Source organism: Ambystoma mexicanum, chromosome 6p, assembly GCF_040938575.1.
Source record: "Ambystoma mexicanum isolate Mex_15411 chromosome 6p, UKY_AmexF1_1, whole genome shotgun sequence".
NCBI classification, from domain to species: Eukaryota; Metazoa; Chordata; class Amphibia; order Caudata; family Ambystomatidae; genus Ambystoma; species Ambystoma mexicanum.
The window spans coordinates 76,869,177-76,893,705 of record NC_090935.1 but is presented as its reverse complement, the minus strand read 5'-3'; the positions used below and the strand labels follow the sequence as shown (position 1 = coordinate 76,893,705).

The window sequence follows — 24,529 nt, the reverse complement described above, 5'->3', positions numbered from 1 at the left end:
TTGTCAATATAGTAGTCACATCAGGCACAATCGGAAATTGTGGAGCAACAATCTTATTGATAGCATGTCAATCAATAGTAATAATCACGGGTCGAAAGATACAAGTATCTTTATTTCTGTACAGATTTCAAAGCAACACAGATAGCTATCTGGCTCCTAAACACCTCGCTGTGTGTACCATCAGACACAGTGAGGGGTAAGAGTGCTGGACATCTTCATGTAAGCTGTTTTATACATTTTCCTGATCATTGTTCAGCCCCTCTCCAAACTAATAATTTACATGCTAGGGTTTGTGAAATAATGAGAAGTGTGAATACCAGACCGATTCCTGGATGTTGTTTCTGGGCTGCAGTGCTTCCCATCCCTTTGAGTCTTTCCCTACGACGGCTTTTAGGAGGGCATTTTATGTATCTCATTAGTGCTCCTCCTTTTTCTCTTTTAGCATACTCTTAAAAGAGAACAGGCTGTTGCTACTGCCTCCCTCCCCCATCAGACATTTTTCACAATCTTGATCAGATTCTCTTTTGCCCCCCTGCAATCTTCATCAAACCAGGGGTTTGTTTATATTACATTCCTGCAACTCAATCTGGCATTGACCGTAAACAATGGTCTTATTTCATCCACAAACATTGAATGTGACAACCGTGCATGGAGTGGGGATCCCCTACTGTCTTGCAAAACACTTTCTAACACTGGGAGAATAGAATCATATATATGGGCCATTTTCTCAACTGTTTTAATTTTTACCCGCTTTTCTAGCATTACCGGATAGCTTCAATGCCATGTTGTCCAGTGGTTCACTGGCCCCCATAAGACCAAATATTTGATGAGCCACCCTCAGCGTCAATGACTGATGGTCACTTTCCACCATTTTAAGTACTAATAACTCAATTAGTTCCTGCTAACATTCATACAATTTCTCTTCTTCCCTTTCTATCTAAACTTCTCGAGTGTGCTGTCTGTTCTCAAGTTTACACCTCTCTCAATCTTCACTCACTTCGGCCCATCTTCCATCAGAATTTTGATGATCCCATTCAACAGAGACTGTCCTCTTGCATGTCTCCAACACTCGTCTCACGTCTCATCATTCTAATTGCTCTTCTATGCTTATCCTTCTTGCCCTCTCTGCAGTGTTTTATACTGTTGATCACTCTCTTCTCATTTCCTCCCTTTCCACTCTTGGTCTATCTTGTTTGGCTCTGGCAGGTCCTTCTGCTCTGAAGCTTCCCTGTCCACCCTCCCAGGTGTCTCCTCTACGCCTGTAGGCAACCCTGAGATCACTGAATCCTGTGCTAACTCCGTAGTCATTTCAGTGGCCGCTGAGTCCTCCCTAGCATGAGTAGGAGACTCAGGGGACTTCAGGCCTGGACTGAGAGCTAGAGATGAGACCGGTTTCTCGCACTCTCTCGCTGAGGAAGTCTCAGGGCCTCGGCCCTCAAGCGCTTCCTCATGTGCTGTTCTGTGAGTTTGCGCTCCAAGTACTGCCTCAACTATGTTTGAGTCAGTGAGGTCCTTTCCTAACAAACACCCTCGAAATGGAGTTCTTGACTGCAACATGGTGCGGGGAGGTGTTACCCCTCGAACTAAGCTCTAGCATTGCTAAGGGACAGTAAGTGAGACCAGTTGTTTAGGTCCTGGAATCTACAGCTCTTTCTTCACCTGTGTCTCCTGACAGCTGTGATACTTGCAGCAGTATCATACGCAGCAGGAGACTTTACCTCATTTCTGGACACACTGTCCAGAAACTTCTCAGTATTGGTGGGAACTGGAGTCCCTACAAAGGACCTGGTAGTGTTCTCACTCAGAATGGAGTCCAACAGTTACCATTCCACGAGTCTAACAGCTACCATTGCTTGCTTAGGTTCTCCCTGGCAAGCGGGATCTCCCTTTCTATATGTCACATCATCACACAGAAAACAACCCTAGGGTGTTGAGGGTACATTTGCTTCCGTGCTAGAGGGGCCCCCACTCTTCTTTTCTGTGACTGGAATTTCCTTTCATGTTTTTGGTGGCCTTTCTTTGTGTATGTGCAAGAGTCAAAACCTCTTTGTTGTGTTATTATTGTTCTTGTGCATTTGTATAGCGCCTTATATACCTTTGGTATGATCTCACAGCGCTGTGGGTTGAAAGTTCTTGGGGACCGTAGTCCAGGTCAGTGGAGAGAGTAGGGTAGTATATAGTGCTTGGGTGCACTCAGTATGTGTGGTTTGCCCGGAGAGTGACTGCATTCTAATGCTAGGCACGGTGCAGTGGTTGTGAGAGATCAGTGGAATGTGTGCAGCAAGGTAGTTGGCCTCCGAGTCTGCATTCTGGCAGCTCTGGATCCTAAGTAAGAGGTTATATGTGCAGTTAGGCTGATTTTTCCATGGGGTATAACTGTGTTCTAACATACTGTTGAGGTGTTCATGGATTAGTTTATGTATGTGTGCAGTTAGGGCGAATGTATTGAGGAGTATAGCTGTGTTCTATTGTTTTTTGTTGTAAAGGAGAAAGTGAGCATATTGGCATGAGTGAGTGCCTGTGCTTAATGTTGAGAGGCCCCTATTCCTGGTTACTTTCCAGAGCCCGCTGAGTTGACCGTGTCTGTTCTGGTGGTTCGTGGTAATGGATCTCCGAGATTCTCTGACTGGTGCAGTTTTTGTTGTGATTGCCCGGTTACAGGGTCCTTGTTTCTGAGGTTCAATTGGAAGTGGCAGAAGGGCCATTTTCCAGGTCCCTAGACACTGTTTATAGCGGGTGGCTGGGTATTCCTGACACGTTTATGATTTCAGGTGTGGAATTATATTGCAACAACATTTTCCCTTCTGAGAGCAGGAGTGCCAGCAAACTGAATGGCTGGAGGCGGTAGTGCATATTCTCAGGAGATAAGAGCAAGTCCAACCAAGCATAGTTGCTAAAGCACCTCTGGTGAGGGAGTTCATGGCATTAATTCTAGGTAGGCTAGGGTAGCCTGACTAGATCTGATACCACCTTGTGTACCCGACAGGTTCCATAATCTGGCCCAATCGTAATGTTTGAACATAAGTGCTATAAGACTCTGCAGTAGTGACTCTGCATGTTAATTCCCAGATAGGTATAATGTGACACAGGGTTACCAAGAGCCGGGTCAGTCGTTTTGACTGACAGAGGAGCCTGCGGCAGTGGCTCTGCATGTTAATTCCCAGATAGGTATGGTTTGACACAGGTTCACAGGAACAGGTCCTATCGTATCTATTACGCTCTGGGATTGTGGTTATGCATTGAATTTTGCGAATAGGTATGAGTGATAGCGCTGTGCTTGCTTAGGAGAAGATAATGATTAAGCTCAAATATGGTGGAGAACATGGGTGCTGTTGGCTCTAGTTTGGAGTTAGGGTATTCGTTTCCAGGTTGATAGATACAGATAGACATCTCATGGTTTTTGAGCGTGATACATGTTTGGTCAGGTGCAGTGAGCGTGCCTGGTCATAGCATATGATTATAGTGATGTCCTGTCTCAGGTTTGGAGTCATGGGCATTAGGGATTGGAGCGCTGGAGGGGGCACGGCCAGCTATTTGGAACAAGGGCACTGCTGGGCCATTGTTGCCGAGCCCACAGCAGTCTGATCTCTTGAGCCAGCTTTCGTGCCCCGACTGTTCGTACATAATTCAAATACAAAGCTAACTAGATGTTACGCGGTCAGTACATCTACAGATCTACCGAAACTCCATCCACTGTAGTTGGCCACCAGAGGTCACTTTGCTCTAAGATTATGATTGCATTATATGATACCACCTGCTTGGAGAGGCTTGAACGGAAGCAGAAACTGCAAGTAGCTGCCCACATTTCATGCCGGGGTGCTGCGCCTCGGCCCGCCCTTCACTCTTTCCTTGAGGCAGAGTCCCAGGACAAGTATCCACTGGACTGCCACCCACTTTCCCCTGTCCCCCTCCTGACCCGCATACAGGTAGCATGGGTGCGTAGGGCTGGAAATCTGCTCTTGGGCCTATGTCTGGCTCGGGCTTAAAGACCTTTAGAGGCACTGCCCACCCCCAAAAGAAGTGGTTAATGCTATATTGAAAACAGTTGATATCAATGACCGTCAAGGGCCATCTTGTTCACCTGAAGTTTACAATGATTGTCAAAGCTGCTCTTCCCTTAAAGCAGTTGACAATTACCTTGCCTGCCGCAACATCACACTACATACTTGGCCTCAGGCTATGACTTTCCGTTAACTTTGTAAACATTTTGATACCCAAAACTTCTGAACGAACACATCAAATAACGGGTCAAGCATACATTATACAGGACACTGCCCTGCAACAATGACTGCACCGAGTTGTAAAGAGCCTTGCACTGAAAACTGTTTTCAGAGCCTTTTCAACATATCTATTTACTTACGTCAATTCATGCCCCTAACCATTACATTTTACAGACACTCATCTCACGAATGTCTGTCTTTAACGGTATACAAAAATGCTTTGTTGTTGCTCATTTTAGTCTTGGGTAATAATAATATCTAGTTCTATATAGCGCTAGAAGCCCACAGGCATCTGAGCGCTGAGATAACAGTTGATATTATTATCCCACAGTGTGGTATTATGTGGTACTCAATTTATCGACCTCGGAAGGATGAAAGGTTGAGTTGGCCCTACCGGGATCTGAACCTGCATCAGCAGGCTGCACATAGATGTCAGAAACGGGCGCTCAGCTCATTGTGCTATCTGACCAGTACAAATAACGTCTGGTGCCATTACAAATATCAGCATAAAATTGCTAAAAACTCTGCTAATCAATTTTTGAAATCTAATTTATGACTTGTGTTTTATTTTTTCTTGGACGTGTAATTTGTAATAATGGTAACCAATTCACAGCTGCATTGGTGGATGATAATTGTGTAACATGTTTTTTTATAATGATTTTTCTGATGCAGCCCTGAAGAAGGCAACAAGGTGGTTGAAAGATGTGCCGGCTGTTGTCTTTGTTTGTTTGTTTCTTTCTTTATTTGTATTGCACGCTAGATCCGAGGGTATCAGGACGCAGAGCTTAGGTTACAGAACATAAATAGACATGGCAACAAATATGGGACATAGTCAGGCATAAATAACAATTACGAATCTTTACAAACAGAGATGCAGAAAAATAGTAGCAACATCATAGCGGACTGTGTACCAGATGGCGAGGGAGGCCAGGCCTTAATGATCTGTTGATTTAAGCCAGTTAAAGCAATTAGATCTGAAGTTCTGGTATGATTGATCTTCTCATAGAGAGGGCGGTAAGGAGTTCCATAGCTGGGCCGCTTTGACGGGAAAGCTACTGCCTCCCACCTTAGAAAGCTTAAATCTGGGAATGGTGAGGCAATTAGTGCTGGCTAGTCTAGAAGGTCTAGCTGATGTCCTTCTGTGGAATCTCTCTGAAAGATAGCTGGGAGCAGCGTTATTCAATGATTTGTGAATGAGTGACGCCGTTTTTAATTGGATTTTGTCATTAGTTGAAAGCCAGTTGTTTTGTCGCCTAATCTCAGATATGTGATCTTCCTAGCTATGCTGAGGGTCGCTCTAAGGGCATTGTTTTGTAGAGTTTAGATTTTCTTGATGGTAGCTTTATTGGAACCAATGTAAAGGGCGTTGCAATAATCTAACCTTGGCTCTGTCCAAGATGATGCAGCTGTTGTTGGACAGAAATGGTTTGCCAGTTCTGATAAGTTTACACGTGTAGGCGGTAGCAGTGGCCAGGGCATTCACTTGTTTGGTAAAGGAGAGAGTTGAGTCGAGGTAAAAACCTAAGGCTTTTACCTTGTTGGTCACTTTGATGCGGTTGCCATCAATTATGAAGAGTATTCATGTCCTAGTTTTTTAAGGTTAGTAAGGGTACCCAAGATGATGATCTCTGTTTTGTCATCATTCCGGCATAGACCATGAGTTGCCATCCATGTCTGGATGATGAGGTAAACTCTATTCACCAAGGTCAAATCCTTAACGTAATCCCCATAAGTGGGAGGAGAATCTGAGTATCATCTGCATGGTTGGTGTAGGTGATACCAAGATTGTCCAGATCATCAAAAAGGGGCTTAGTGAATATGTTATACAACATAGGAAAGACGCAGGATCCCTGGGGCACCCTGCATGTAATGGAAATAGGGTCTGCAGCTGCTGAGGGAGAGAAGACCCTCATAGTCCTATCGCTTAAAAATGACTCAATCCAGACTATAGCCTCCTTGGAGAAGTGTGCGGCTGAGTCTAGATGACTGCAAAGGACCTTGTGGTCCACAAGGTCAAATGCAGCCGAAAGGTCGAGTAGGAGAAGGAGGCTGATTTTCCCTTTTCCCTTAGCTCGTCGACTTGGGCCATCAGGTCGATGAGGGCGGTTTCTGTTCCGTGTTGAGGGCGTGCTCCCAAGAGGTGGTATAGTTCCAGGAATTTCTGAATTTGAAGATAAGCAACCTTATCTAATATTTTTAAGAGAAAGGGTACTGTCTTGATAGGCTGGTAATTAGTTGGTATCAATGGGACTAGGGTTTGTTTTTTTTTAACAACGGGCACACCCACAATTCTTTGAGGTTTATGGGGATGGTGCCAGATGCGAATGAGGCGTTAATGAGCTTTGAAATAAAGGGAGCTAGATCCCTCGCTGCATCCTTGATAAACTGGGCTGGACTAAGGTCAACCTGGCAGTTAGATGGCTTAAGTGACTTTTTCTACTTCAAAAATTTAAAGCGAGCGGGTGAGGAGTGGTATTATTGGGAGGAGATGAAGAGTTTAGGGGTGCTTTTTTTTTTGCTTTTTTATTTTGGAGGTTGGTTACTTTGTTAGAGAGTGCATGCTGGATGTCTGAGCACCAGCTTTTGTCTTTAGTGCAGGTGTCTGGCATGGTGGTAGGAGTTTCTAATTCTTTTAGGATAGTAAATAATTCCTTCATGCTGGAATTAGCTTGCGAGATCTGGTTGTTGTAGGATTCTTGTTTGGCCATGCAGATTTCTTTTTTTTGTACTGGGAGGAAATCTTGGTAAGTTTAATTTTATTAGCTTCTGAGGGGAGTAGTCTCCAGGAAGCCTCATAGCTTCTTTTTTGTTGCCGTAACTTTATTAGATGTGGGGTGAACCACTTATTTAGATGGGTTTTAGGCTTGATGGTCTCCATTTGAGCGGGGCAATGATATCTAGCGATGTTGTCATGAATTTATTGTATTCGTCAACAAGCGTTCCAGGATCAGTGCTGTCTGGAAGAGAATTGAGGGGGGGAGTATAGCAGGAATGAGTCTGTCCACTGTAATATTTAATTTGTTACTGGTTGAGGTGGGTGGGGCGGTGGGGGTGTGAATGGGGAGGGGTTTGGTGGTGGTGAGTGTAAATGACAGAAGGGAGTGGTCCGTCCAGACTTGAGTGGAGATAGAAGTAATACTAGCATGACAGTTTTAATCAGCCACCCAGTCTAGTATTCTCCCTTTATTGTGAGTGGGTGCATTGATTCTTTGGGTCAAGCTCAATACGGACAAGATATTGGCAGTTGTGGTGGCATGTTTATCAAGTGGGTCGCTCAAGCCCAAGTTGAGATCGCCTAGGAGTAGTACTTGCGATGTGTTCTTAAGGTTATTTGAGAGAATGGCGTAGATACCTTCTTGAAATGTCCCAATGGGGCCAGGAGGTCTGTAGATCAGATGAATGGTAAGGGTCTGTGAGTTGACCAATGGTGATCTGGCTGTGAGAACTTCACAGGATTGGATGTCTTGGGAGGGGCCGAGTCTCATGGTTAAGCTGGATTTTGCGATGATGACGATGCCTCCACCTCGCGCCTCATGCCTGTCCTGTCTAAGAATCGTGTGGCCGTCGGCAATAGCTAAGATAAGTATAGGGCCTGCTGCAGCGTGCAACCATGACTCAGTAATGGCCAGAAAGTCGAGATATTCTGCCAGAATCAAATCAACAATCTCTGTGGCATGTGCTACCAGGGATCTGATATTTATTAGAGCCCTCTTGAGCAGAGGAATAGGGAGATCTATGGCTGATGTGTGTGGAGTAGGGGAGTCTGCTATTTTATGATGGTGGGTAGTACGATATTTGGAGGTAGCGTGGGGGTGAGCGATTGTTGGAATGTTTAGCAATTATAGTGCTTTGGCTATGAGGTGGATCTGGCAAGAGGTTCAAATAGTTTGGCTAGTATAGATCTGAGTCTAATATTCATAATTTCTGTATTGCAGGGGTTGCTTAGGAGTAAACCCAATGTAGATTTGCTAGATTGGGTTGAGTTCAGCAGAGTGTCTGTGGTCATTGTGAGGTTGGTTGACCTCAGGGGATCACGATGGTAAAGGGTGGGGCATCTAGCAGGGCATAATAGGATATTAAGAATATGTATTGTAACTGAGGCGCTGAAGTAAGGGGCAGTGGTAAACATACTGATTTTGGACAATAGAAAGAGTTTCTTGTTGAAAAGTTCAACAGTTTTTATTGGAGCGACTCTTATTTTGATATCGAGAACGTTCGGAGGGGTTTTTGGGTGCAAGTACCCTGCGATTTTTTTGTCTGATATTCCTACCTGTGATTCAGGGCAGCGGTTACTAACCAACCTAGGATAGTGCAGGCCCACCCCGACAACAATATAAGAACCTTAAAGAGAAAGTGTCTTTCTTAAATCTGATTTTTGTGGTAGCTAAATCAAACCTGAAACAGGCCAAACCCTAGTGTTACTGCACATTCAAAGTTTATTTTAATACATTTCAAATCAGTCTATTTTACAAAGGTTTCCACCATGGGACCTCTCTCTTCAATTTAGCATTGCCCGAAAAGTGCAGTTTCATTAAGTGCATTTAAATGTTTTCAAGTGGCCGAGCCTTGAAGTTTCATTTACTTACAACGTACATTCACCTTTGAAAAGAGTCTATAGATTATACGGATGCCTAACCTGGGGGCGTATGGGATCTAGTTGCAAAGTAAGCAGGACAATGCCTGCAAGAAATCAGCAGCGCTTCAAAGCCATAACAATTGGCAATAGGTGCCATACAAATATCAAATAACATAACATATCCCGTGGTCACTCTCTAACCAGAGACATGACTACCTATTAACTCAGCAGTAGCATACGGAAAACCTACAAGCTGCATGAAGTTAATTAAAACTGGACTTGAAAATAGACTGCATAATTTCATATCAACTTAATCTCTGAGAATTGCCTCATAGTGTGCCATTAGCGGTCTAATTTTTTAATCTGCATACATTATCCAAACAGAGCGGACGGGTCATCCATGAACCATTCACACTACTTTCTGGATTGATACTGGCCCCTCTTTCTAGTCACATTAATTAAAAATCTAGTCTAGCAGTACACAAACATGGAACATACTCGCAATAAGAAATCTTTACATCAAATCTTTGAAAACAACCATCCTTGTGTTACCCTGGTACCCCATTATTAATGTTTTACTTTTCCCCACCTCTATATTCTTCATCCCCATTCCGCATTACCCCTGCCACCCCCTTTCTTGTCCCAGTACCCCATTAGATTTGCCTAACTCTTCTTTGATCCATTACCCCATTACTACATCTTACTCTCCCTCGTCCCAGTATCCCATTATCACTGTCTCACTTGTCCTCATCCCTGTACCACGTGTTCCCTGCCTCATTCTATCCCTAACCCATTAGTAATCTGTTGCATTAACCCTGCCTCCCTCTTCCACATCGTGGAACCCCATTAGTAATCATTTGCATTATCCCCACCTCACTTTTACTTATTCCATTAAACCCATTACCACATCTACCTCTTCCTCATCCCATTATCCCATTAGTAATATTGTGCTATACCTCACTCTTCCTGTTCTGCCTTACTATACCTGATTACCTGTGCATCACTCTTGCTGATACCAGTTCTCTATTTCCTTTTCCTACCTCGTTATTTGTCTCAGTACTCCATTATCCGATGATCCCAACCTCACTCTTCATCTTCGCCATACTCCATTACCTCGCTGCTCTCTCCCTTGTCCCAGAACTGGCACCTCATTCTTCTTCTTCCCAGGACCCCAATACATTTCCTCCCTATTCCTACCCCCTTTACCCTCTTTCTTGTCTCGGTACCCCAGTACCCCCCTCACTCTTCCTCAACTAGATTAGCACCGTCTCACTCTTGACCTTGTACCCCAGGACCACCCTTTCTTTTCCTGGTTCCAATACCAGATAACCCGACCACACAATTCCTCAGCAAGGTACATCATTAGCCCCGGCTGACTCTTCCTCACACCAGTACCCCATAATACATGTCTCTCACTTCTTTATTCCAGTACACCACTAGCATTATTCTCTCTCATTCACCCATATGCCAAAACCTCATTACCCCTGCCTCTTTCTTCCTCATCCTCCTACCTCATGTGTAATCCATTCCATTACCCATGCCTCCCTCTTCCTCCTCTTTGTACACATTAGTAATCCTTGCTTTTCCCCCACTTCACTCTTCTTCATCCCAGTATCTCCTTGGTAATCCATTGTGTTAGCATTCTCCCCTGTTGCTTGTTCTGTTAACCCATGAGTAATCTGAGTACCGCCTCCTCCTTCCTTGTCCCTGTCCCTCACTACACCAAATCATTCTTTCATGAACAAGTTCCCCATTTTGACTTACTTCCATCTTTCTCATCCCTAAAACCCATTAAACTGTATGTTGCATGTCCTCATCCCAATACCCAGTTATCCCTGCCTCACTCTTCCTCTTCAATTACCCCATTATCCCCACCTCACTCATCCTCCTCCCAGTACCACATTACCATGCCTCAGTCGTCCCAGTAACCATTTCTCTGCACCACCATAGTCTCACTATGCCATTACCCCAACTCAATCTTCAATTTCCTGCCCCCTTCTTTGTCCCAGTATTCCATTAGTAATCTGCTGCATCACCTCTGCTCACTCGTCCTTATTCCAGAACCCTATTATGCCCACCTCCGTCTTCCACATCCTGTAACTCATTAGTAATCTGTTGCCTTACCCCAGCTGTTAGGAATAATTCTCCAGAATGGCTAATTTCCCTTACCTACTGAGTCCCTCAGCAGCTTTGCTGGATTTCTAGGATTTATTTTTTTCACCTGGTAAGAGTGTGAGCCATTTTTCCCACTCTTACATGTGTTTTGCTGTGTGTGTTTTAAATTTGTATGTTTTCATAGATTGTGGAGCCTCACCTACTCCACAGGCATCATCTTTTTATAGTTTGTTACACAGCTCCTTCAGTGCAGTGACACAAGGTTGTCTTTTAGACTTCCCAATTTAGACTCCATTTTCTGGGACTGATTACTGAATCCCAGAAACAGGTAAAGTTGCCATTAACTTTATTTAGTCTCTTTAAACCACAGACCCAGTACACCCCATCTTACATGGAGTATTGGAAAGGGTTAATACTTATCCCTTTTTGTCTGTTTCTCTTGGAGCACTGTTTCACTCCCTTTTCATCAAGACTTGGCTGGTGGCAGTGGTAACTACCCTAATTTTTGTACCGCGGTTATCTTAAATAACCTTGGTATTGTTTTAGGCTATCTTAGTAGCCTCAAACTTAAACTGCTAGACCATATACGTTTTTATACAGTTCCGGCTGGGTTCATTCACCATTTCTTTTTGAAAATGTCTTTGTCGTGTTTTACTCTGAGCGCCAAACCAGGTTTGGTACCTTTGTTTGCCGTCTTTTCGCAGGCTTCTACACAGAAGCCCTCCTGAAGGCACCTGAAAGTCTGGGTGGGCAGGATGTGATGGAGGGGTTTTAGGATCCCTGCCATGAGTTCCCTTGGTAACCCAAGTCGCACTCCTGCTTGATTGGCTGGGTGTCTGTCCCCACCAGGACAGCCACCCTGCTGTGTGATTGACAGCCAGGCTGTGTGAATGTCATGATGCCTACTCCCGGGAAGCCAGTTCAGGCCCAGCGTCCCCGAAAGCAGACATCATGTTCCCAGGGAGGGACCCAGCAACCTCTTTGGACATTGTCCTGGCGCCTTTGGCGCCAGGCTCATAGAAGGCATCAGTCCTGGTACCATAGGCGCCAGGCTCATTATGGGAGTGCTTGGATGGACTTACCTGATGCAGACCATGCTGCCGGATCCAGACCTCCTGGAGGTCTGAAAGGGACTATTTTACCTATGGGACTATTTTACCTATGGGACTATTTTACTACTCGGGCGTGGCTGAGGAAGAATACTTACCTGGAACTACTTTGGGGGCTATTTAAACCACGCCCAGACAGCAGCTCACGCTTCGCGTTGTTCTGCATCTAGCAGCTGCACGCTCACTGTGTCTGCTCCTGCATCCTGGCTCCAGCCACGCCCGCCTGCAACCTGGAACACCTGAAAAGGAAGGAAAGGAGAGAAAGGTGAATAATTGAACTTTACCTACCTCCATCCGGAGTCCGGAACCATCACTCCGACGACCCTGAGAAAAGACATTATTTTTAGAAGCGCATCGCATCGCTCGCTGCAGCGCCGTGTTCCAATCACCTTCACGAGGCGCCCTCGGGCTCTTCAGCAACCATTGGCACCATCCATCGCCTTTCAGCGCCTAAGGAGAAAAAGAGACAAAACAAAGGTGAGCGAAGGAACAGATTGAGGAAGGCCTGATTCTTCCACCTCAAGACTTACCTGATTTTTGTTGGGACAATCTTTCCACACCTCGGGTCGGCGCCGGTTCTTTGGCACTGCCGTACCCCAACCCCTAAGGGGAAAAAGAGACACAACAAAGGTGAGCGAAGGAACAGATCGAGGAAGGCCTGATTCTTCCAGCTTAAGACTTACCTGATTATCGTTGGGACAATCTTTCCTCACCTCGGGTCGGCGCAGCTTCTTTGGCACTTCCGTACCCTGGGCCCTAAGGGGAAAAAGACACACGCATTAGTGGGTGAAAGCAAGATCGCTAAGGGAACCATCCATCAAAAAGACTCACCAGAGTTTTCCTTCGGCGAATCCATTCCTCTACGCGGATTCTTCATCCTACATCTGAAATAGAGAAAAGGACAACGGACAATTAAGGCTTGAACTTTTGCAGCTGAATACTTACAGCCTCATATCAGAAAAATCAAGCAGAGTTGAATACTCACCAAACCCGAGATCCAGTGAAGCAACTGGAAATCAACGCGCCCCTGCATCGGAAGCAGGATGGAGAGCTTGTCCTTTCAGACTCTAAATGAGACTCTACAGGGAATCGCGGAGGGGGTTCGAGGAGTGTGAGAGGGGAAAGGGGGGGAATCTGACACATTATCCAGCAGACAGTTAATCCCCTTTTCCATCTACAGAAGGATTCTTCTACGGGCCAGACAGGTGAGGTTTGGGGGTCCGGTCCAGTCCGTCTTCCGAGTCCTGCGCATCACCTTAGAAGAGGTCATAGCAGTCCAGAACAGGTCGGCGCCTCCGTGGGAATCAGGTGAGAGTTACAGAACGCGAAACCTACCTACAATTTCCCACCCGGGCGCTATGGAGACTTCCGAGACAGACCAGCTGGCCCAGCTATTGGGGGAATTACGGGCTGAAGTTCATTCCGCTCGCCAGGAGACGAATGCCCTCAGGAGAGAGTTAATTGTATCTAAAGAACGAACTGATGATCTTGCCAGACAGCTATTACAAGGTCAGGCTGGTCAAACTCCTTTACCAGGTTCTGGGGGAAATTCCGCCCCAGTGGTTTCAAATAACCCCGTGCAAAATAATCTACCTGGAAATATGCCACTGGCCCCACCGGAACGTTTTGCCGGGGACCCCAAAAGGTTCGCCGTATTCATGAATCAATGCCGATTGCACTTCCTCTGCAGACCTGGGGCCTACCCTAACGACCAAACCAAGGTCGCTTTTGTACTATCATATCTCAGTGGCTGTGCTGCGGTTTGGTCAGTTCCACTGGTTACTCAAGATGACCCTATTCTTCGGAACTTTCAAGCCTTCCAGACAAGCATGGAAAGACTTTTTGCGTGGCATTCTCAGGGACAGGCCCTGGACAACGAGCTTCTATCCCTACGACAGGGTAACCAGGACCTCTTAGACTATATCGCGACCTTCAATAGGTTAATTGTGGAGACTGGATGGCCGGAGGATAAAAGAATCACGTTATTCCATCGAGGTCTACGTGGAGAACTTAAGGATGTCCTGTCCCAGGTCGTAAATCCACCCCAAGACTGCTCTGAATATATAGACTTGGTGATCCAATTAGATCACAGGCTTCAAAACAGAAAGGCAGATCGGTCCACGTTTGAGACCCGGGTTTTGGTCAAAACCCATGTTTACCCCAAGGGTGCCGATGTTACTGAACCTATGCAAATTGGAGGGGTTAAAGGACCTTTAACTCAAAAAAGAGTGTGAACGAAGATGGCAAATGCAATTATGCCTTTATTGTGGGGCTTTTGGACACTTTTTACGAGACTGCCCTATAAAACCGTCTAAGAAGGCGGTAGGAGTCGCTGATAAGAACCTGATGGAATCTGAGTCGGGAAAACGACCACGCCCGACAAGCTTAAAAACTAACTCTCTGACCTCGCATTTCATCATGCCAATGGTCCTCGTAAATCCGAAGCAGCCTGGGCGGTTACATGCCATTAAGGCATACATCGATAGTGGGGCTATAGGAAACTATGTGGATCGTGAATTGGCTTCCAGGATCAACCTCCCTCTTTGCCCTAAAACCAGTAAGGATGTCATCACTACAGTGGATGGAACCAAAATCGCCTCTGGGCCGGTAACACACTCCACTACTGAAGTGACATTGTTGGGTCAAGGCGGACATCGGGAGGCAATTGTGTTTCATGTAATCAAGGCTCGGCTATTTCAAGTAATTCTAGGAATCCCTTGATTGGAAACACATAATCCTCGAATTGACTGGCGAGCAAAGAGGATAACCTTTCCAGATTGTGCACAAACCTGTTATCCAAGAAATCCAAATATTGGCCTAGCTACAGTAACCCCTGTCATTTTGCAAATACCGCCAGAATACCAAGAATTTCAAGACGTCTTCCAAAAGGAACAGGCCAACACTCTACCGCCTCACAGGTCGTACGATTGCCAGATCGATCTATTGCCCGGTGCACAACCCCCTTGCAGCAGGATCTATGCCCTTACCGAACCCGAGAATCTTCATTTACGACAATATCTAGATCAGTATCTAGCCAATGGTTTTATTCGCCCGTCTAAGTCTCCTGCATCCTCGGCTTTATTCTTCGTGCCTAAAAAAGAAGGCGACCTCAGAACTTGTATTGACTACCGCGCATTGAACCAGATAACTGTTAAAAACCAATACCCTTTGCCTCTGATCCCTGAACTCCTTGACCAGGTGAAGGATGCCTGCATATACACCAAGTTAGATCTCCGCGGGGCCTACCATCTGGTGCGAATAAAGGAAGGCGATGAATGGAAAACTGCCTTCCACACCAAAAATGGGCTATTCGAGTACCAGGTGATGCCTTTCGGATTGTGCAATGCACCGGCTGCCTTCCAATACTTCATGAACGATGTCTTTCGGGAACTCATCAACGTTTGTGTTGTCGTATATATCGATGACATTCTTGTGTACTCCTCTTCGGAATCTGATCATAGAAAACATGTCAGGGCAGTTCTCGAGAAATTGCGCCAACACAAACTATTTGCTAAACCTGAAAAATGTGTTTTCCATGTCACGGAAGTCGAGTTTCTTGGTTTCATCCTGACACCTAAAGGAGTCCGCATGGACTCACGAAAAGTGGATGCTATCCTCAAATGGCCATCGCCTAGCTCCGTGAAAGGTGTTCAAAGCATGCTTGGCTTTGCCAATTTTTATCGCAGGTTTATCCCGGAATTTTCTCGTGTGGTTCAACCCATCACTGCGCTCTTAAGGAAAAATAAACGTTTCGAATGGTCTGAAGATGCCGAGCAGGTCTTTTAGGAACTAAAAGCTAAATTTACCTCTGCACCTGTATTGAAGCACCCGCGCTCAGATCTCCCTTATGTCGTCAAAACTGATGCATCCAGCCTAGCCATGGGAGCTGTCCTGTGTCAAAGAGATCCCAAAACTAACCAACTGCATCCTGTTGCATTTTGGTCCAGAAAATTCTCTGCACCCGAGGTTAACTACGCAATCACTGACAAAGAACTGTTAGCCATTAAATCCGCCTTTAAAGCCTGGCGGCATTATCTACTTGGCGCTAGACATACCATCACAGTGATCACCGACCACCGGAACTTACAGTATTTAAAGACCGCCAAGGCTCAGCCATCTCGACAGCTCCGTTGGGCTTTGTTTTTTGCGGAATTCGATTTTGTAATCACCTACCATCCTGGCTGTAAGAATGGCAAAGCGGACGCTCTATCCCGAATAGGAATGGGAGAAACAGATAATAACTCAGAACCTGTACCGATAATTCCCGAACAGAGAATTTTGGGCATGACTTCTTTACAAACGCTTGAAGACATTCAAGCTAGAGTTAAACAACTCCTGGACCCTACAGACTTACAGGATTGGGTACAAAAGGGATCTGACTTTACTATAAATAATGATTTACCTTATTTCCAAGGGCGCTTATTTCTGCCACACAAGGAATTACAAGAGCTCGTTATTTCTCGTTATCATGATACACTAATAGAGGGGCACCCCGGTATTGCCAAGACGGAAGAAAAGGTGAAACGACAATTCTGGTGGCCTTCTTGGCGAAAAGATGTTAAATCATTTGTGATGTCCTGTGGTGTTTGCGCCCAAAATAAAGGCCAAAAGAAAAGACCAACCGGTCTCCTTCAACCTTTAGGCATTCCGCCAGCACCTTGGCACACCCTGTCATTGGATTTTATTACGGACTTACCTCCTTGTTCAGGATATAACACTATTCTTGTTATTGTGGATTTATTTTCCGAAATGGCCCACTTCATTCCATTGAAAGGTTTACCTTCAGCTTCAGTTCTAGCCAAAGAATTCCTTGAAAATATTGTTCGTTTACATGGATTCCCGTCTGTGCTAATCTCAGACCGGGGAAGCCAATTAATTTCCCACTTTTGGCGTAGATGTTGTCAATTAGCACAAATCGATGTAAGATTATAGATTAGTCACCACCCTCAGACCGATGGTCAAACAGAGAGGACGAATCAGACCCTTGAGCAATATTTACGGTGTATGTTGCAGCAATCTGAAAGTAACTGGAAAGACATTCTTTGGATAGCAAAATATGCATATAATAATTCGGTACATTCTGGAACTGGGCAAAGTTATACTTTATATGGGCATCACCCTCGAACCTCAGACCTCGACTCGCCTCAAGGCCTCGGAATGCCCGCAGTGGACCATCTGCATTCTACAATTACCCAAGCCTTCAAAGAAGCAACTACACATTTACAACAAGCCAAGAGAAAATACAAGAAGAATGCTGACCTGCATCGGATTGAAGCACCTCAGTACCAGATTGGGGACCAAGTATGGCTGGCTACCAGGCACTTATCGCTCAAGGGACCTTGAACTTTTAATCCAAAATATCTGGGGCCTTACTCCATTACGGCCATAATCAATCCAGCGGCCGTTAAACTTGATTTACCAGCTAACATGCGAATTCGCCCTGTTTTTCATGTGTCACTTTTGAAACCAGTGCAACCTGGAACCAGACTAATCAAGCCTCCAGAACCCATTCAAATAGATGGAGAACCTGAATTCGAGGTGAAGAACATTTTAGATTCAAAGATGTTAAGGTCAAAACTTTTCTATCTAATCGATTGGAAGGGATACGGGCCTCAGGAGAGGTCGTGGGAACCCAGTGACCATGTACATGCACCTCGATTAATTAAGAAATTCCACCGGATCTTCCCAAACAAACCAAAACCCCCGGAGGGAACAATCTTGGGAGGGGCCTTGGGGGCGAGTGCTGTCATGATACCTACTCCCGGGAAGCCAGTTCAGGCCCAGCGTCCCTGAAAGCAGACATCATGTCCCCAGGGAGGGACCCAGCAACCCCTTATAGGGGCTCTTTGGACATTGTCCTGGCGCCTTTGGCGCCAGGCTCATAGAAGGAATCAGTCCTGGCACCATAGGCGCCAGGCTCATTATGGGAGTGCTTGGATGGACTTACCTGATGCAGACCATGCTGCCGGATCCAGACCTCCTTGAGGTCTGAAAGGGACTATTTTACCTATGGGACTATTTTACCACTCGGGCGTGGCTGAGGAAGAATAATTACCTGGAACTACTTTGGGGGCTATTTAAACAACGCCCAGACAGCAGCTCACGCTTTGCGTTGTTCTGCATCTAGCAGCTTGATGCTCACCGTGTCTGCTCCTGCATCCTGGCTCCAGCCACGCCTGCCTGCAACCTGGAACACCTGAAAAGGAAGGAAAGGAGAGAAAGGTGAATAATTGAACTTTACCTACCTCAATCCGGAGTCCGGAACCATCACTCCGACGATCCTGAGAAAAGACATTATTTTTAGAAGCGCATTGCATCGCTCGCTGCAGCGCCGCATTCCACTCACCTTCACGAGGCGCCCTCAGGCTCTTCAGTGACCATTGGCACCACCCATCGCCTTTCAGCGCCTAAGGGGAAAAAGAGACAAAACAAAGGTGAGCAAAGGAACAGATCAAGGAAGGCCTGATTCTTCCACCTTAAGACTTACCTGATTATCGTTGGGACAATCTTTCCTCACCTCGGGTCGGCGCCGCTTCTTTGGCACTTCCGTACACCAGCCCCTAAGGGGAAAAAGACACACGCATTAGTGGGTGAAAGCAAGATCACTAAGGGAACCATCCATCAAAAAGACTCACCAGAGTTTACCTTCGACGAATCCATTCCTCTACGCGGATTCTTCATCCTACATCTGAAATAGAGAAAAGGACAACAGACAATTAAGGCTTGAACTTTTGCAGCTGAATACTTACGGCCTCATATCGGAAAAGTCAAGCGGAGTTGAATACTCACCAAACCCGAGATCCAGTGAAGTAACTGGAAATCAACGCGCCCCTGCATCGGAAGCAGGATGGAGAGCTCGTCCTTTCAGACTCTAAGGTGAGACTCTACAGGGAATCGCGGAGGGGGTTTGAGGAGTTTGAGAGGGGGAAGGGGGGAAATCCAAAACATTATCCAGCAGACAGTTAATCCCCTTTTCCATCTACAGAAGGATTCTTCTACGGGCCAGACAGGCGAGGTTTGGGGGTCCGGTCCAGTCCGTCTTCTGAGTCCTGCGCATCACCTTAGAAGAGGTCATGGCAGTCCAGAACAGGTCGGCGCCTCCGTGGGAATCAGGTGAGCGTTACAGTGAATGGTGGAAAACTGCATAAAAAGCGGGTCTCTGGGACTGAAAAGGCAGAGTCGCCACTGGAACGAAAGAATCAACCAGGAGCTGATGGAAGAGGGCCTCTACAATGACTGAACCACCCAGTGAAGCCCTGCTGCAGGTTTGAATCTTCAGAATCCGACACCAGAGAAGATCAACCAGGAAACTTCTACCCTTGAGCTGGTGGGACGAACCAGTTTGCCCAAACTGCAAGCCAGGACCCCTCCTCTGGTCGAATTTGCTGTACAGAGCTACAGTGGGCCGGATAACCAGGAAGGCCGGAACCTGCTTCGTTTTATAGGAGCGCACCTTTTTTTCGTTGTTTCGCTCTGCTGCTGGTTTCTTCCCTGGGTAGCACAGGACCCTCCAGTCTTCCTACTTCTTGTCAGTCCGATAGTCGCTTCAGGAACCGTGAGCCTGCAGGAACTACCAGGAACGTCCGCCTCAGTTACAGCTTCTTCTCCGTTTTAAGGTACTGTGCAAATCCAGTTTGTTTCGTTCAACCCCAGTGAAAGTGTTTGAAATCTATCCGAGGGCTTGTCCTTCTCTTCTCTTTGGACTGCCAACCAACCCCGTCCAAAATCCGTGAACTTTACCGTGAACTACCCTGAACCGTGTGATCTTGAGCTAAAGACTTTTGTCCTATTGACTTTGGCCCTAAGCCTTTTTTTACCTGATTCTGTCACTGTAGTTCCTCTTGCTCAATTGCCCTGAGTACCTACCTGTTGGTGTGGTTCAATTTCTATTAATTCTGTCTTTCCCTCCCTTTTAAATTGCTGGAATGCCATTTTGCTCCCACTTCATTTTGTGAGCTTAACTTGTCTGGAACGTATTGGGAGTTGTGTGGTGTATTAAGATTGTGATTTTTAAACTGCTTAGAATAGTGAAATGTTATACAACTAAGAGTAAAATTAATGTATATTCTTTTACATGAAAACCTTGAGTCAGTGTTTGCCTGAATCATAGTAATTGCTGTCCTTTGGTTAACTATTTGATACTGCTCACTTACTCTTGAGATAAGTCTGGCTGCTCAGCCACTGCTACCACTTTAACTGTGTAGTACAGGCTTGTGCCAAAGGTGAATTTGTACTATCACTTGTAGTCTTAATTGTGTGTTGTGTTCCCAAAGGGTACTGCATATAATTCTGCCTAACACCAGCCTTCCCCTTCCTCATCCAGAATCCCATGTATCCCTGCAGCCCTCTTCCTTGACCCTGATCCCCATTACCTTTGCATCAATCTTCCTTCTCCAGTACCCCCTTATCCCCAACAGAGAGTAAGGCATAAAGAAAGTGGCGAGATTGGGGAGAACAGTATGGCAGAGTTGGGGAGAGTCAAGTTGGAGGATGGAAGTAGCAGTGGGAGAGGCCAGTCAGATCAGGGGAGAAGCATGGAGAGAGATGGATACAGATTAGTAGTAAGGAGGGGATTGGTGTGAGAGGATAGAGGGGCGTTGTGGTGAGTGAAGACTATCTGTGGACAGGATATTTTACAGGGAATAGGAGAGTCTTGAGGTCCCTTAGGTAGTCCTGGAGAGAGACAGATAGAGATGGACACAACCTTTAGGCCCTCCTTTAAGTAAGGGAAAGCACAAGACAGTAGAGGTCATCTGGCACTAGTCGGGCCAAGTTCGGGTATCAAAGTCGGGAGCAAGAACACGGGTACTCCGGAGGTGGGAGTGACTCGTTGTTCTAGGATTCAGCAAAGTGAACGGGATAAACATGGCATTTGAAAGGGACACGTTTGAGGGGTCCCAGCACCTTTGCCTCTTCATGTTGGGTCAGTGTAGGGACTTGAAAATACAAGTACTATTCACAAACAAGTGATATCCAATACAGGCTACTGAAATCCTCCCTCTCTGAGGGAGGCAATGGCTGTTGCCATGTAAGGCCACAGCCAAATCTCACTCATTCTTAGTAACAAAGTCTGGACTTTGGGCCTCCTACTGCATTTGCACAGGGATATTGGGAAGGGAAACCCTCTAGTCAATAAAAAGGCTGCCACCAACACAGACCACACAGACAGCTCTTTAACACAGACAGCTGTGCAAGTATTATTTCTCTCCCTTTATCATCTTTATTTCACCTATTCTTCCCTCCACTTCCATTCCTCTAAAACCTGGCTCTAGGAAATAGCTGTAAAGCTGTGCGTGGTGCCTCAAAAAACAGCAACAATAAATAAATGCATAATTGTTCATGGAAAATGATAATTCTATAACACTGAAGTATACATGAACTCATATTGTGAGGGGGACCTCTTTACTTCTTAAATGTGCTGCTACATGCACACCTGTAATGCCTCCTCACTTCCAGGTTGGGCAGACACAATATAAGGAGTAATAATAGTGTGTGTTTCAATGCTGCCTTCCTTTAATAGTAGTAACTACTAAATGTACTCTTCGGTTCATTCAACGATCTTTGCACTGAATGTGTAACACACTGAGCTATCTGACAGGATCACTTGTGCACCTGTATTGTAATGAAAACAGAGCCAGCAATGTCAGATACAGTTAAACCCTGACTCCTGTAAACAGATCTTTATTTTGTATTTGCAGACATGGCAAACTGCATGATATGCCCTGTGGACCAGTTGTCCAACACCAGGAAGGATGGCTGCATTCAGAAGATCGCTGTTTACCTCTCCTACTATGATAGCCTGGGCATGGGCTTGGCCTCTGTAGCTGTTGTCTTGTCTATAATAACAGCTGGACTGCTGGGAATATTTCTCCGATACCGGGACACGCCGATAGTGAAGGCTAATAACAGGGATCTCAGCTACACATTGCTCATCTCCCTGATGTTGACATTTCTCTGTTCCCTCTTATTCATTGGACGTCCTGCAAAATTGACATGTCTGATCCAACAGATTGCATTTGGGATTATCTTCACTGTGGCTGTTTCTTGTGTATTAGCTAAGACCATAACTGTTGTCATTGCCTTTAATGCCACCAGGCCTGGGAGCAGATTGAGCAGATGGCTGGGATCCCGGGTGTCTGGTTCTATGGTCCTCGTGTGCACTCTGGGGGAAGTACTCATTTGTCTCTGTTGGCTGATGACATCACCACCTCACCCTTACACTGACATGCAGTCTGAAACTGGGAAGATGATCCTGCAGTGTGCCGAGGGCTCTAGCACTGCCTTCTATGCTGTGATTGGTTACATGGGACTGCTAGCCTTTGGCAGTTTCATGGTGGCTTTCCTAGCCAGGAACCTCCCTGACAGATTCAATGAGGCCAAGCTCATTACATTCAGCATGCTGGTGTTCTGCAGTGTCTGGCTATCTTTCATCCCAGCCTATCTCAGCACTAAGGGCAGGTACATGGTGGCAGTGGAGATCTTTGCCATCTTGGCTTCCAGTGCTGGGCTGCTGGGCTGTATATTCATACCCAAATGTTACATCATTCTGATCAGACCAGATATAAACACCAAAGAATATGGAAATTCGAAGAGTAACTGGTAGTGACCGAAAATTATATTGTGATGATATTTTTGTAGTGCCTAGAGGTAAAATGTATCTGTCTAAAAACTGAGAGGTTCCCTAGTGTCACTTAACTGGGGATTTGGGATGAGGAAAATTGATTAGATTGGACCAGTTTGAGAAGAGTAAATTAACCTTAAGTATAAAAGTGGGAGGAACATTGAGGTTCAGCAAATGTTTGCAAGGAAGAAGCACTTTCACCACTCCTGAGATTTATACAATGCAGGCCTGCTCGCCACACTTTAATGAGAAGACTTTGGGGGTTTCAAATGAGAATGTTGTTCTTGAAAGTTCTTGAACGTGAACTTGCAATACCAAATGGAACACCTGTTTTTTATTTATTTAAACGTTTATACAGTGCAAGCCCTAACCAGAGCATCTTGGAGTTCTTTACAAACTTTGATGGTTGGAGGAGAAAGGAAATTACACATCTTTATAGCAGGATACGAAGTTCAGGATAGACAAAATGATAGTGGTAGAGGATATTTAGCTGGATTAAATGGGGGAAGAGGTATGTTTGAGTGTGTACAAAGGGAAGAGGTGGTGCAGATGTGGAGTGAGTGGGCATTCCTCTCCGGGTGCATGATGGGTGAAGACCTGTTTTTGTGCGCAAATCACCTTGCTGTGTGGTATATGCAGGGCACACATTTGTGCTGGCTTGACTAGTGGTTGTGTGGGTGATGCACATGAATTGATCTTGTGGCAGAAGTCTGCTTAGATGTTATAAGGGTCTTTAAAGGTAAAAGGTACCTGCCACGGGTTATTGTTAATGTAACAAATGCACCGATTGGTGTGTTTGTGAGCCTTACCAGATGATAAGCCTGCACACGCTCTTGTGCAATCCCTCACGCCAGTGTTCGCTCGTTGCTTTCTTTTTTTAAGGCCACCATGGAAAGGGTGAAGGGACTAAATGTAGTCCCTTCTCCCCTTCCATGGTGGCCATTTTCTTGTTTACTATGACCGCCACGGAAAGAGAAAACGGACTATGTTTTCCAGTCCGTGGCAGCCATTTTTTTACATTTTTTTCGGCTGTTAGACGCAACGCATCTCATAGCAGAAAAAAACACCATTAGTACCCCGGTCTAACGGGCCGGGGTACTAATAGTAATAAGCCCCTCACCGGCGGACCATTACCGTATAAGGTAATACCCCTGGGGCCTTCATTGTAACTATGGGCCCATGGGGGCATTACCGCATGCAGTAATTGCTTGCCAGTAAGGGTCTTATTGCCCGATTATTTGGAGTTTTGTGAAACAGTGGATCTGACTGGGAGTGAGTTAGTGTGATATATGTATGTTTTGGGAGATTTATAATGTGTCTTGATTCTGTGTTATGTATAACTTGGAGAGGGCATGGGAGTTATTGGGTAGTCTAGTTTTGAGGACACTTCTGTAGTCCGGTTTGGAAAGAATATGTGCTTGAACTGTGTTTTATGGGCCAAAGATGTGGCTTATCTTGCATAGGAAGTCGGGGTGAAGGTTGGGTGCATTGGTGACCACAGCTATGTGGCTTGTGAAGAAGATGTGCAGATTGATGTATCCATGTATGTGTGCATGGCATTTATAAACAGCAAAGCCAGACAGAAAGCAACTGAGTGCTGTAAAAAGGGATTGCACCCAGAGGTTACAAGATGAGTGCAAGGGTAGCTGAGGCAGATGATAGGGTTGAGAGGAGCAATTACTATTATTATTATTATTTTGGTATTTATTGAGAGCAGACATAGCTTTGGGATGCAAGAATGCTTTACACGTCATAGGGGAGAAGTACATGTGAAGGAAGCAGATTGCAAGGTTAAATCTAAGGAACTGGTGATTTGACAATGGGAGAGGCGGGAAAGGGAGGTCATTTGGCTGACGACTTACACAGATGTGACGACGTGAGAATAGTT

The 24,529-nt window shown here is 45.6% G+C and overlaps 1 protein-coding gene across 1 annotated transcript in view; it reads left to right on the top strand.

Annotated features, from left to right (window-relative positions):
- LOC138510674 (vomeronasal type-2 receptor 26-like) overlaps window positions 1-22,653 on the top strand; it is a 59,385-nt gene extending 36,732 nt beyond the window's left edge. Inside the window, exon 3 of the mRNA XM_069626454.1 lies at window positions 21,719-22,653. Within this exon, the coding sequence (XP_069482555.1) occupies window positions 21,719-22,623 (905 nt within the window). The 3' untranslated portion in view covers window positions 22,624-22,653. The remainder of the gene's footprint in view (window positions 1-21,718) is intronic.
- Window positions 22,654-24,529: the final 1,876 nt, after the last annotated feature.